Source organism: Nothobranchius furzeri, chromosome 8, assembly GCF_043380555.1.
Source record: "Nothobranchius furzeri strain GRZ-AD chromosome 8, NfurGRZ-RIMD1, whole genome shotgun sequence".
Taxonomy (NCBI): domain Eukaryota; kingdom Metazoa; phylum Chordata; class Actinopteri; order Cyprinodontiformes; family Nothobranchiidae; genus Nothobranchius; species Nothobranchius furzeri.
Window position 1 is genome coordinate 79235145 of NC_091748.1, and position 15000 is coordinate 79250144.

At 48.7% G+C, this 15000-nt stretch overlaps 2 protein-coding genes across 4 annotated transcripts in view; one reads left to right on the forward strand and one right to left on the reverse strand.

Annotated features, from left to right (window-relative positions):
• niban1a (niban apoptosis regulator 1a) overlaps positions 1-15000 on the forward strand; it is a 35140-nt gene that overhangs the window by 10256 nt on the left and 9884 nt on the right. Inside the window, exons 2-5 of the mRNA XM_070554369.1 lie at positions 8118-8248; positions 12105-12233; positions 12312-12426; positions 13650-13814. Coding sequence (XP_070410470.1) covers positions 8118-8248; positions 12105-12233; positions 12312-12426; positions 13650-13814 — 540 coding nt within the window. The remainder of the gene's footprint in view (positions 1-8117; positions 8249-12104; positions 12234-12311; positions 12427-13649; positions 13815-15000) is intronic.
• LOC107374284 (uncharacterized) overlaps positions 8115-15000 on the reverse strand; it is a 48682-nt gene continuing 41796 nt past the window's right edge. For 2 of the 3 annotated variants that reach the window (XM_070554371.1, XM_070554370.1), the window contains 3 exons: positions 11426-11512; positions 11128-11350; positions 8115-8203 (listed from right to left, as the gene is read on the reverse strand). Coding sequence is in view for 1 of the 3 variants with exons in the window: in XM_070554370.1 (XP_070410471.1) it covers positions 11348-11350; positions 11426-11512 (90 nt within the window). In the remaining 2 variants the exon portion in view is untranslated. The remainder of the gene's footprint in view (positions 8204-11127; positions 11351-11425; positions 11513-15000) is intronic. The other variant, XM_070554372.1, reaches the window with a different exon arrangement.

Sequence of the window (15000 nt, forward strand, 5' to 3'; positions counted from 1 at the left end):
GAAACCCAACTATTTAAGGTGGATATTTAAGGTGGAGCAACAGGCTTCTCAGGTGAAACAGGGTGTGCATACCTTCAGTCAGGGAACATCCTCCCGCCCAACCTGCTCCAGAACCACGTCCTTCTGGTTCTCAACCTGCAGGAGAAGAAGGCAATCTTCTGGGTCATCTTGTCTCCGGCTGCAGATGTGAGTCCTGCTTCCTGTTATAGGATCAGGTGTACCAATCGGAATGTCTCAGAATTCCAAACATTGGAGTCGGAAACCGGAGACCTGAAACCAACGACCTGTAGGTGGTTTTTATGCCTGCAGCAGAACTTCAGCAGGAGCGATAGGTGCATCAAGTCTTCATTCAGAAACATCTATGCATCCGCTTACTTTACCCACTTGTCCATGCAGGGCCGTTGGGGTGGGGGGCGGGAGGGTGCCTATCTGCAGCAGGCGGGGTACACCCCGGCCAGGCTGCCAGTCCATCGCAGCACCAGCAACAGGAAATCAGAATAAAATCACCTCGCCAGCTTTTCTGGCAGAAATACAAAATAAAACTATTCATTAGCTTTCTCAACATCTTTATGAACTTAAACCTTTGGTCAAATTTCTGAGCTGGAAGAAGACAGATGTTGCATCATCAGATAGAAAAGAGTAGGTGACGCCGCCTAGAGGTCAGAATCCTCCTCTGTGTCTGGTTGAGGGAGGAAGAAGAAATTCGCTCCGGGATGAAAAACAAACATTTTTACTATTTGAACTTTAGTTTGTATTTATTCTGACACTAAAACCACTCTGGTATATTTGTTTGAGTTACACTCCTGGATTCTCCTGAAGGTTGAGGGTGTAGTGCTAAGAAAGTCACGTACTTGTCTAAGGTCATCCGGAGGGCTGCAGCGAACGATTATTTGGATCATCGATGAATTGGAGGGTCTTGACTCGATTAATCAGTTAATCTGATTAAACGGGAAAATGTAAAAACTGCTAGGGAAACAGTTTTTCTCTCCTTCATTTACTGTATTTAACAACAAAACACGATTAGAAAACAGTTAGAAAACATGCTATCACCTAAATATACCCATAATTAAACTATGATCAGTACAATTTAATGTATTTCGCGAACATGTTCAGTAGAAAGCTACTGGAATGTTAATAATGTTTAACTTCTACTGCTAAACACGCAATGGTGACACATTTACTATTAGGCGTGTCCCGATCTGATCACATGATCGGAAATCGGCCCCGATCACGTGGTTTCAGACTGATCGGGACTCGGGCTTTACGTCCCAATCCAAGCCCCGATCCGGAGTTGGATACTGGGTTCAAATTACAGGAGAGCAACTTGGTTCTCCTTAAAGTTTGCCAGGCTCCCCTGATGCCCTTAGCTTACACACCCAGAAGGAGCACAAAAGAGATCCAGTTTCTACCTTTATTATATTATTTATATGGACTCAGAGTAGTGCAGATTCTTTAGAGCAGAGCAGCAGGCAGACCGCTGATTATTCATGAACTCCAGCTGCGTTCTGCACACGGCCACAGTCACATTTTCTAAGTTTCTAAGTGGCGTCACCAAAAATATATAATTAACACACAGTCTTTCGTGTCCGTTCATTTTCTCTCTGGTAAGTTCTGTCTGTGTTTGAGCATGACGTGTGGACGCGCTCGCGCTGCAGCGCTCGTCACTGGCGCAGCCGGGCAGAAGAAGAGAAGACGTGGCAGCAGCAGCATGCGCATCAATAATCAAGACATCCTCCTCCTCTAACATACAAAGGTAGCAGACACAGAGGAGGAACTAGGTTGGAGCTGTGGATTGAGGAGCATCTGAGGGACTGAAAAAAGTGTTTGGAGACGATCTGCTGGAGTGTTTGTGTGCGTGACCCTGCCGTAGCTGCACGGCTACAGCTTCCCAATGCACCAAACGAGCCTGTTCTGGAGGGGCGGGACTGCGCGCTGGGGGGACTGTGAATGGCTGGTGTTTACCTGGAGAAGGGCAGATGGTTCAGAAATCTCAGATTTCAACTAATCCATGACCGGAAAAACTACCAGTACTCATCATACCCCGGGAAAAAAGTCCTGGTACGCTGGGAGATAACAATCCTCCTATAGAAAGAACCAAAATAAATACATACTTATCCCCTATAGGATACAAGTTTAATCACCACACTGAAAAAGAAATATTTGTTTGTAGTGTTAAATATCACCCAATACAATCATCTAAAATGTCACTAAATATATTAGTTAAAGACTGAACTAAAGAAAAATGAGTTAATTCTACTTATTTTACTTAATTTACAAATATAACCTAATTGTAATGAGTAGAATTTACCCAAAAATGTAGTTCAGCACTGATGGATTACCTATTTTATTTAATTAACAAATAGAACAATTGTACATGTTGGCTAGAGTATCTGTTCACAGTTCTGTGCTGTATTTGCTTTCCATTTCAAATATTCATGTATCTAAAGTTAAAGAAGCCCTAAAATTTTAGAAAATAAACTGTCTCGAGCAACAGTGAATGCAAGTTCAGTTCAGCTTTTGTAAACCAGAAATATACTATTTTGTATTGTTTTTGTTTGAATAAATTAATATTTATACCAGCATTACTTTGGGCAGCAGTATAGCTCAGAACGTAGAGCAGGTGGTCCCATAAGCAGAAGGTAGCAGGGTTGAGCCCAGCTCTGGCATGTGTGTACAATTTACTTAGTTATTTTCAAGCTTAGAAAATTGGGTAATATTAACTAATTAATGTCCGTTAGATTTTATCCAATTCCTTTAACTTTGAATATAAGAGACTATTTACAAACACATGTGGGGTGTAAATTAACTATGAAAATTGTTACCTAAATTTTATTGGGTAGTTTCTATAGGCTCCTCCTTGAACCGTCACCTTATCGTGGTGGAGGAGTTTGAGTGTCCTAATGATCCTAGGAGCTATGTTGTCTGGGCCACTTTGTGCCCCTGGTAGGGTCTCTCATGACAAATTGGTCTTAGGTGAAGGGTGAGACAAAGAACGGTTCAAAGGATCTTTCATGGATGTAAATTCAAAGAGTTGGAGTACCCGGCCCGGAGAGTTACCGGGGTCCCACCCTGGAGCCAGACCTTGGTTTTGGGGCCCGTGAGCGAGCACCTGGTGGCCGGGCTTTCACCCATGGGGCCCAGCCGGGCCCAGCCGGGCCCAGCCTGAACCGGATACATGGGCTCATCCAACTGTGGACCCACCACCCGCAGGAGGAACATGAAGGGTCCGGTGCAGTGTGGATCGGGTGGCAGACGGAGGCGGGAGCCTTGGCGGTCCGATCCCCGGACAAGGAAACTGGTTTTTGGGAAATGGAACGTCACCTCGCTGGCGAGGAAGGAGAAGGAGCAGGAGCTTGTGGCAGATGTTGAGCGGTACCGGCTAGATATAGTCGGACTCACCTCGACACAAAGCATTGGCTCTGGAACCCAAGTCCTTGAGAGGGAGTGGATACTCTCCTTTGCTGGAGTTGCTCCGGATGAGAGGCGGAGGGCTGGGGTTGGCTTTTTGTTAGCCCCAAGACTCTCTGCCTGTGTGTTGGGGTTTACCCCGGGGGATGAGAGGGTAGCTTCCCTGCCCCTTCGGGTCGGGGAACGGGTCCTGACTGTTGTTTGTGCTTATGCGCCAAATATCAGTTCAGAGTGCCCACCCTTTTTGGAGTCCCTGGGACGAGTGCTAGATAGTGCTCCATCAGGGGACTCCATTGTCCTGCTGGGGGACTTCAATGCTCACGTGGGCAACGACAGCTTGACTTGGAGGGGTGATTGGGAGGAACGGCCGCCTGATCTGAACTCAAGTGGTGTTTCGTTATTGGACTTCTGTGCAAGCCGCAGTTTGGCCATAACGAACATCATGTTCAAACATCGGTACACTTGGTACCAGGGCAACCCAGGTTGCAGGTCAATGATAGACTTTGTAGCCGTATAATCTGACCTGTGGCCGTATGTTTTGGACACTCGAGTGAAGAGAGGAGCGGAGCTGTCAACTGATCACCACCTGGTGGTGAGTTGGATCAGATGGCAGGGGAAGATACCGCGTAGACCTGGCGGACCTAAACACATAGTGAGGGTCTGCTGGGAACGCCTGGCAGAAGAACCTGTCAAGACGGTCTTCAACTCCCACCTCCGGCAGAGCTCTGACCACGTCCCGAGAGCAGTGGGGTACATTGACTCCAAGTGGGCTTTGTTCCACTCTGCGATTGTTGAGGCGGCTGTTGCTAGCTGTGGTCGCAAGGTGGCCGGTGCGAGTCGCGGTGGCAACCCCCGTACCCGCTGGTGGACACCAGAGGTTTGGGGAGCCGTCAGGCTGAAGAAGGAGGCCTACAGGGAGTGGCTGGTCTGTGGGTCTCCGGAGGCAGCAGACAGGTACCGAATAGCCAAGCGGGGTGCAGCAGTGGCAGTTGCCGAGGCAAAATCTCTGGCGTGGGAGGAGTTTGGTGAGGCCACGGAGAAAGACTATCGATCAGCTCCAAAGAGGTTCTGGCAAACTGTCCAGCGCCTCAGCAGAGGAAGGCAGCAACTCGCTCACACTGTTTACAGTGGGGATGGGGAGCTTCTGACATCAACTGGGGCTATAGACGGACGGTGGAAGGAATACTTTGAGGAGCTCCTCAATCCCACCTATGCACATTCCGAGGAGGAACCAGAGCCGGGAGACCTGGGGATGGACTGTCCAATCTCGGGGGCAGAGGTTGCTGAGGTAGTCAAACAACTACACTGTTGCGGAGCCCCGGGGACGGATGAGATTCGTCCTGGGTATCTCAAGGCCATGGATGTTGTAGGGCTGTTGTGGTTGACACGTCTCTGCAACATTGCGTGGTCATCGGGGGCAGTTCCTGTGGAGTGGCAGACCGGGGTGGTGGTCCCCATCTTTAAGAAGGGTGACCTGAGGGTGTGTTCCAACTATAGGGGGATCACACTCCTGGAAAGGTCTACTCCAAGGTACTGGAGAGGAGGGTCCAATCGATAGTTGAATCTCAGGTTGAGGAGGAGCAATGTGGTTTTCGTCCTAGCCGTGGAACTGTGGACCAGCTCTATACCCTTGCAAGGGTGATGGAGGGGGCATGGGAGTTTGCCCAACCAGTGCACATGTGTTTTGTGGATTTTGAGAAGGCTTATGACCGTGTCCCCAGGGGCACCCTGTGGGGGACGCTCCAGGAGTATGGGGTGGGTGGCTTTCTGTTAAGGGCCATTCAGTCCCTTTACCAGAGGAGCGTGAGTTTGGTCCGCATAGCTGGTAGAAAGTCGGACCTGTTCCCGGTGAGGGTTGGACTCCGCCAGGGCTGCCCTTTGTCACTGGTTCTGTTCATTACCTTTATGGACAGAATTCCTAGGCACAGTTGTGGTGTGGAGTGTGTCGAGTTTGGTGGCAGGAGAATCTCGTCTCTGCTTTTTGCGGATGATGTGGTCCTCCTAGCTTCATCCCGCTCTGACCTCCAGCTCTTGCTGGGTAGGTTCGCGGCAGAGTGTGAAGCGGCTAGGATGAGGATGAGCACCGCCAAATCTGAGACCATGGTTCTCGACCAGAAAAGGGTGGATGCCAACTCCGGGTTGGGGGAGAGGTCCTACCTCAAGTGGAGGAGTTTAAGTATCTCGGGGTCTTGTTCACGAGTGAGGGTAGGAGGGATCGGGAGATCGACAGGCGGATTGGTTCGGCGTCTGCAGTGATGCGGACGCTGAGCCGATCTGTCGTGGTGAAGAGGGAGCTGAGCCAGAAAGCCAGGCTCTCGATTTACCGGTCAATCTACGCCCCAATCCTCACCGTTTTGGGTAATGACCGAAAGAACGAGATCGCGGATACAAGAAGCCGAAATGAGTTTCCTCCGTAGGGTGGCCGGGCTCAGCCTTAGAGACAGGGTGAGGAGCTCGGACATTCGGGAGGGACTCGGAGTAGAACCGCTGCTCCTCCGGATCGACAGGAGTCAGTTGAGGTGGTTTGGGCATCTGGTCAGGATGCCTCCTGGACGCCTCCCTGGGGAGGTGTTTTGGGCATGTCTTGCTGGCAGGAGACCCCGGGGTCGACCCAGGACACGTTGGAGAGGTTACATCTCCAATCTGGTTTGGGAACGCCTTGGGGTCCTGCCGGAGGAACTGGTGGAGGTGACCGGGGAGAGGACGGTCTGGAGCTCCCTAGTTGGGATACTGCCCCCGCGACCCGGACCCAGATAAGCGGAGGAAGACAACGACGACGAGTTTCTTTAGGCTCCTCCCTGGGCTGTCACCTTACCGTGGTGCAGGGGTTTGAGTGTCCCAATGATCCTAGGAGTTAAGTTGTCTGAGGCTTTATGCCTCTGGTAGGGACACCCATGGCAAACAGGTCCTAGGTGAGGGATCAGACTAACAGCAGCCCAAAGACTCTTTATGAAGAAAAACGTCAATGGAAACCGTGTTCCCTCGCCCGGATGCGGGTAACCGGGGGCCTCCTCTGGAGCCAGGCCTGGAGGCGGGGTATATTGGCGAGTGCCTGGTGGCCGGGCTCCATGAGTGAAAGCCCAAAGAGGAAACGTGGGTCCCCCTTCCCATGGGCTCACCACTCGTGTGCAGTGTGTGACAGGTGTCAACTGACCACTACCTGGTGGTGAATTGGCTTTGATGGTGGGTGAGGATGCCTGTCAGACCTGGCAGGCCCAAACATATTGTGAGGGTCTGGCAGAGTCTCCTGTCAGAAGGAGCTTTAATTCCCACCTCCGACAGAACTTCCAAAATATTCCGGGGGAGGTGGGGGACATTGAGTCCGAATGGGCCCTGTTCTGTGCCTCCAATGTTGTGGCGGCTGACCGGAGCTGTGGCCGCAGGATTGTCTGTGCCTGTCATGGTGGCAACCCCTGAACCCGCTGGTGGACACCGGTGGTTAGGCATGCCATCAAGCCGAAGAAAGAGTCCTAACAGGCCTTTTTGGCCTGTGGGACTCCAGAGGCAGCTGATAGGTACCAGCAGTCCAAGCAGCATGCGGCTCGGGTGGTCGCCGAGGCAAAAACCCAGGCATGGGAGGAGTTCAGTGAGACCATGGAGAAAGACTTCCGTACGGCTTTGAGGAGATTCTCGTCCACCATCCAGCGCCTCAGGAGGGGGAAGCAGTGCGCTACCAACACTATCTATAGTGGGCAGCCGTAGCTCAGGTGGTAGAGCGGGTTGCCTCATGATCGGAGAGTCATGGGGTCGATTCCAGCTTCCGCCAGGGGTATCCTGCTGTTGTGTCCTTGAGCAAGACACTTCACCCAACTTGCCTGTGTTAGTGGTGGTCAGAGGGGCCGACGGCGCCAAATGGCAGCCTCACCTCGGTCAGACCGCCCCAGGGCGGCTGTGGCTACAAGTAGCTTACCATCACTAGCAGTGTGTGAATGTGAGAGTGTGTGAAAGCGTCTTTGCGGGTCTTGAAACGCGCTATATTATTATTATTATTATTATTATTATTATAGTGGGGACGGTGTGCTGCTGACCTCTACTCAGGACGTTGTGGATCAGTGGGACGAATACTTCGAAGACCTCCTCAATGGCATGTCTTCCAGTGAGGAAGCAGAGTCTGGGAACTTTGGGTTGGCCTCTCAAATCTATGGTGCTGAGGTCACTGAGGTGTTCAAAAAGCTCCTCTGTGGCAAGGCTCTGGGGGTGGATGAGATCTTCCCGGAGTTCCTTAAGGCTCTGGATGTTGTGGGGCTGTGTTGGCTGACGCAGCTCTGCAGTATCACGTGGACATCGGGGGCAGTCCCCCTGGACCGGCAGACCGGGGTGGTGGTCCCCTTATTTAAAAAGGGGGACCGCAGGGTGTGTTCTAACTACAGGGGGATCACACTCCTGAGCCTTCCTGGGAAGGTCTATTCAGGGGTTCTGGATGGTGCATGGGAGTGTGCCCAACCAATCTACATGTGCTTTGTGGATTTGGAGAAGGCGTTCGACCGCGTACCTCGGGAAGGCCTGTGGGGGTGCTTTGGGAGTATGGGGTAACAGGCCTTCTGATGCAGGCTGGCATACAAAATGCGCAATAGTTCAGACGCCTATGCTCAAACTGTTGTCTCTTCTTTATGTTGCATGTTTTAACTCCTCGAACATTCACTCTGTCAGGAATAATGATGCCATTTAGGTCGAACAACAATTTATTTTGTCTCCATGTGTTTCTGCAGAGCAAGCAGAGGAGGAGCTGAAGGAGTTCAGTCCGTACTACAGGAAGCAGTTCTCCGTGGCCCGATTCTCTCAGGTGGAAGATGAACTGGAGCAGAACAAACAGAAGATCACACAGCTGCTCAAACAAAAGGTTAAAGCCCATGCTCGGCAAATCTTCATAATGTTAGATTATTCTCTTGGGCCAGTGTGTGCTAAAATGACCCTTCACAGGGTTAATGGAATGTCACTCAGCCCCCTCCAACCCTTGTGACCAGAATAACACACTTGCAACTTCAGAGTATCTGGACTGCTCCCATGAAGTCTCACAAAGTCATGATTAACGGGAATTCATGTTTAACCTGTGGACAGACGAGCTATACCTGGTTAGCATTTATTTTAGAATGTTTATCTTGGTGGAGCCTCAGAAGAGACAACGAAAACATTTTGTTTATCGTTATTGTTGTAAACGGTCCTTGGGTGTCATGAAAGGTGCTTCAAAATAAAATGTGTTATTATTATTATTTATCTGATGAAGCTAAAAAAAAATAAAAACAACATCCGACCACAAAAGGAATTAAGTGAGAGTCAACATTGGGAGTTTTCTGAATCATGAGAGCTCAGAGACAAATAAGGATTCAATTCGAATGCAAACATAATGATCATCCTTTTGCACTTGTAAGTACAACTTTAATATGGTTTATTTGTGCATGTTTTTTTCTGAGAGTTTGTAAGTACAGACATGAACAAAATGGTTGGTACCCTTCGGTCAATGAAAGAAAATCCCTCAATGGTCAAAGAAACAACAAGAATCTGACAAACGTAATAATAAATTAAAGCTGCAAGCAGCGTCGTTCGGCCCTCGCAGCGAAGCTGCTCTCCCTTCCTCCGCACCCCCTCCACCCCATCCCCGATGCTCTCGGAACCCACCGCCCTGCGACCGGTGGCGCACGAGCAGCCATGTGCGCCAGACACTTCTACGTGCGTTCAACTGCGATAACTGAGCTGTCACCCCAATCGGACTGAACATTTCCTCCTAGCCTGTCAATATACTCTGTAACTCATTACGAGGTGGTACAATAACCCACCTTCATAAAACAGTCTGCAATGCTTTGCTCAGTTACCACTATAAATGTTTTACATTAGCAAAATATCCCAGCTTCTAAAGAGACTCCTTGTAGGTCCTAAGACATTGCATAGGTGTACAAAATTTCACTCTCCTCAGTCAAAGCATGACTTGGGTCTGACATTTTTAATGGAGCTAGGGGGCGCTAGTGCAAAAACTAAGTTACGCCCACCACATTTTCAGGTTAATACCTATTGAGGTTTGGATTTGTATCAATCAGCTGAATTGCTGTAGCAATAACATCAGAATTGAGGAAATGAGAAGCAAATGTACACTCAACAAAAATATAAACGCAACACCTTTGTTTCTGCTCCAATTTTTCATGAGATGGACTTAAAGATCTAAAATTCATTCCACATACACAATATTACCATTTCTCTCAAACATTGTTCACAATTCAGTCCAAATGTGTGATAGTGAGCACTTCTGCTTTACTGCGATAATTCATCCCACCTCACAGGTGTGCCACATCAAAATGCTGATCTGATATCATGAGAAGTGCACAGGTGTTCCTTATAATGCCCACAACAAAAGGCCACCCTGGAATGTGCAGTTTGTTCGCTTTATTGGGACCGCCATTTGCCTCATGCAGTGCAACACATCTTCTTCGCATAACGTTTATCAGATTGTCAATTGTGGCCTGTGGAATGTTGGTCCACTCCTCTTCAACGGCTGTGCGAAGTTATTGGATATTAGTGGGAACTGGTACACGCTGTCGTATATGCCGGTCAAGCACATTCCAAACATGCTGAACTGGTGACATGTCCAGTGAGTATGCTGGCCATGCAAGAACTGGGACATTTTCAACTTCCAAGAATTGTGTACATATCCTTGCAACATGGGGCCGTGCATTATCTTGCTGAAACATGAGGTGATGTTCATGGATGTACGGCACAACAATGGGCCTCAGGATCTCATCACGGTATCTCTGTACATTCAAAAGGCCATCAATAAAATGCACCTGTGTTCTTCGTCCATAACAGATGCCTGCCCATACCATAACCCCACCACCACCATGGGCCACTCGATCCAAAACATTGACATCAGCAAAGCGCTCACCCACACGATGCCACACACACTGTGTCTGCCCTGAACAATGTAAACCGAGATTCATCTTTAAGAGAACACCTGTCCAACGTGCCAGACGCCATCGAATGTGAGCATTTGCCCACTCAAGTCTGTTACGGCGACGAGCTGGAGTCAGGTCAAGATCCCAATGAGGACGACGAGCATGCAGTTGAGCTTCTCTGAGACGGTTTCCGACAGTTTGTGCAGAAATTGTTTGGTTATGCAAACCAATTGTTTCAGCAGCTGTCTGAGTGGCTGGTCTCAGACAATCTTGGAGGTGAACCTGCTGGATGTGGAGGTCCTGGGCTGGTGTGGTTACACGTCGTCTGCGGTTGTGAGGCCGGTTGGATGTACTTCCATATTCTCTGAAATGCCTTTGGCGATGGCTTATGGTGGAGAAATGAACTTTCAATTCTCGAGCAACAGGTCTGGTTGACATTCCTGCTGTCAGCATGCCAATTGCACGCTCCCTCAATGCTTGTGGCATCTGTGGCATTTTGCTGTGAGACAAAACTGCACATTCCATGGTGGCCTTTTATTGTGGGCAGTCTAATGTACACCTGTGCACTACTCATGATGTCGGATCAGCATCTTGATGTGGCACACCTGTGAGGTGGGATGGATTATCTCAGCAAAGCAGAAGTGCTCACTATCACACAGTTAGACAGATTTGTGAACAATGTTTGAGAGAAATGGTAATATTGTGTATCTGGAATTAATTTTAGATCTTTAAGTCCATCTCATGAAAAATCGGAGCAGAAACAAAGGTGTTGCGTTTATATTTTTGTTGAGTGTATGTACACATGTGTACATGTACACATGAGGTAAGAAAATCTTACCGTTTATTTCAACATAAGGTTACATGGAGCACCGCACTGTTGAGTGGGCTGGCTCACGGTGTGTTGGGGTCCATCGGGTCTTTTCTTCAGTCTAGTAGTGGTGCCTGATTTTTATAATTTATTGCTCGACGTAGAAAAAATTTAATATATCAGCCCGATATATCGGCTGACTGATATCAGTTGGCCTCTAGCCAAAATACCTGCTGGAAGTGCAGACATCTCACTGAAAGTACAGGAAGGGTTAGATTGCAGCAATCGCCTCAAAATGTTGTGCAACAAAATATTACGTTAGGGGTACCGTCATTTTTGTCCAGGGAACTTCAGCAGCTTTCCGAGGCTCATCCGGAGAACCGTCGGCTCCTGACGTGGAAAAGTAGAGGCGAGTCTGGAATGAAATGGAAAGCACTTCCTCTAAAATGTGAAAGGGCTGATGGGAAACAAGAACATCAACTCAGTCTGAACCAATAAATAAATAATGAACAGAAAGTAGAAGCTAAAGGAACCATCAGGTTGGACCTTCTAAAAGCTCCTCTAGGTTCTGGTCTGGACTCAGTTTGTTTCTGTTTTCTGGTGATCATGATTCTGTTGCATGACCCGGTTTGTTCCAAGCTTCAGACAAACGATCAAACATCAAACTTAAGAACACTTTAGGATCTAAGGGACTTCACATTAGACTCAGAAACTCAGATGTTGGTGCTGCTTTGCATTATGGGTAATCATTTCCACTTTGGTCTTGTGATTTCTTCAGAAGATCCGTTCTCCTGCTACCCTTGTATAAATAATTCAGACCTTTTCTATTTGTCCTACATGTTCTACATGTCCTACACAACCAGCCAATGAGGTTCTTTGAGCCTGAGATGGAGCTCTTAGATCTCGTGTGTTGACCCGGATGTTCTGATTTGCAAAACCTCAGACTTTAGAGAGGACAAAAAACATTATTCTGCCACATTTTGTTCCCTTGAACGCACCATCTCCAGGGACCTCCAGAGGAGGGTGAAGTTATGTATGAGGAGGGCATCCATTACTTTGACGACACTCGGAAGTGGCGGGAGCGGTACGTGGTGGTGAGAGCCAACTACTGCCTGGAGTGCCATGAGAGCCTGGAGGTAAACATGAACCCGGACCGGTATTTATCAGAATGAGATGTTCACTGATCATTAAACAGTTCCTTCTTCTGCTTTTAGTCTTTTGTTAAAGGTGTTCCTCCACGCCACAAGCTGCTGCCTACAGGGGGCACTGTTCTGACTGCAGAAGACAGTTACATGGCCATGGTGGACAAATGCTTTCCTGGAGACAACAGTGAGTTCAGATCCAGAAAACCGTTTTATTTGATCCAGTTTTTTTGTTTTAGAGCATTATTTCCTAAAGGAGCCAGATCTTGTTATTTTGAACCTTTGAGAACAAAGGTAGGCCCGGTATACGATAAAATATCACCGTTGGTACCATTGACATGTCATTTATCTTAAATACGAGGGATTTTCATCAGCCTGTATTTATACCCGGACATGAAACAGGAATGAGATCTGCCCAGAGTTCCTTAAGCCTCTGGATGTTGTGGGGCTGTGTTGGCTGACGCGGCTCTGCAATATCGTGTGGACATCAGGGGCAGTCCCACTGGACTGGCAGACCGGGGTGGTGGGACTGCAGGGTGTGTTCCAACTACAGGTGATCACACTCCTCAGCCTCTCTGGTGAAGTCTGTTCAGGGGTTCTGGAGAGGAGGGCCTGTTGAATTGTCGAACCTCAGATTCAGGAGGAAAAATGTGGTTTTTGACCTGGACCTGGAACACTGGACCAGCTCTATACCCTTAGGGGTCCTGGAGGGTGCGTGGGAGTTCATCATCCAGTCTACATGTGTTTGTGGATTTGGAGAACGCGGTTGCCCATGTCCCCTCGGGGGCCCTGTGGGGGGTACTCCGGTAGTATGGGGTACCGGGCTCTTTGATACTGGCCGTTAGGACCCTGTATGACCGGTGTTAGAGCTTGGTCTGCATTGCCGGCAGTAAGCCGATTTTGTTTCCGGTGAGGGTTGGCCTCCGCCAAGACTGCCCTTTGTCACCGATTCTGATTTCTAGGCACAGGCAAGGTGTTGAGGGGATCAGTGTTGGTGGCCTGAGGATCAGGTCTCTGCCTTTTGCAGATGATGTGGTCCTGTCGGCTTCATCAGAACGTGATCTCCAGCTTGGCTGGAGCGGTTCGCAGCCGGGATGAGATTCATGTTTAATCCAGAATAGATCTGATTAACACATGAACAGCATTAATGCGTGGTGGCACAGTTGCCTCGCAGCAAGACGGTTGCAGGTTGGAAACCCAGCTGTGATCTTTCTGCGTGGCGTTGCGTGTTCTCTCCATGCACGCGTGGGTTTCCTCCGGGTACTCCGGTTTCCCCCACACATCCCAACATGTCCTATAGGTTAACGATTGTACGTCACTTTGGATGAAAGCGTCTGCCACATAAATGAACATAAACCTTTACTGTTATAACCTAAGTGCACCGGGTCATTCAACATTCTCTTGTTTCAGATGTGAAGGAGGACTTTGCACCTCCTGTGTCAGGAATGCCGGGACCGTTCCCGGTATACCTGCGTCTGCCCTACAGGATGGACTGGTACTTCTGCTTCAGGCAGGAGGAGAGGCGGGCCGCCTTCATCTCCATCCTGTCAGACTGCATCAGGCACCAGAACCAAGGTGGGGACAAATAACCTGACGCTCCTCTTTAAATGTTTGTTCCTGTAAATGAATCGTTGTTGCCGAGGCGACTTTTCGTTCTTCGGTTCCACTGAGTGGAGGAGAAGGAACCGATGTAAACGTGAATGAAACAGTTCTCACAAGTTCGACTGAAATCAGAATCAAACCAACAGATAAAGGATGAGAGCAGCTTCCCATGGACCTCTAACCTGACTAAATAATGCAGCCAGTCGTGGAGTTTACTGATAAAGCAAACAAAATAAAGCATCTGGTTACTCGTCAGCCTGCAGCTGCTTCTATAAAACCACAGAGGCAGCTGCTGGAAGTGGTACGTCACTCACATCTGCAGTGGTCTCTAGTAGAGAGGGAATGCCTTGTAGCACATACTCAGGGGAAAAAAAGCTCTAGTGCAGCCCAAAGTTTCCGCACCACGCACCTAGGAAATGTTCTAACCATGTGGATGGTCCTGTGTGGAAAAACATGGCGGAGTGGCAAGCACCCGTAGTGGCGGAGGCTCGTAAGTGCAGACATCTTTATGATTCGACCAATAAAGATCACCGTGATCAAAATATCGTTAATTACTGCCGCCACAGTTGGAAACGACGGGACACGGTGAAAAAATGTTGTGAACAACAGAGATTTATACTTCTGCCATGATATAACGTTGGATGCGTGCCGCAGAGCTCTGGGAGAATGTTGTCTCACAGCGGAGACGAGCTGCAGGAGGTCCGACTCGGTTTCCATAACGCACAAGGGTCAAGCATAAACCCAGCTTTAGTAATCCACAGGCCTCCAGGGTCATGCGCTCTAGAAAACTTCAGTGTTCATGTTGAGGATGCAAACAACAAGTCTGCAGAACACTTTCTTGAGGTGCTTGAATTATTTGATCTCCAACAAAATGTCCACAGTCAGACCCACGATCTGGGATGAACTCTGGACTTAATCCTAACCCAACACGTGGATGTGTGGAACATGGTTGTTGAGGATGCGGGTCTATCGGACCTTTTCTGTGTTCTCTCTGAGATATCCGTGTCACCGGCTACACACCAAACCTCAGCTGTTCTCAAAAAGGTACCTGGGTGATCACCTGCATCAGTTTTTATAGAACGCATGAATAAGTCTGACAACCAGCTGTGCTGATTCACTTTTAAATCACTTCTACTGCAAAACTCTTGAAGTCCTCGAC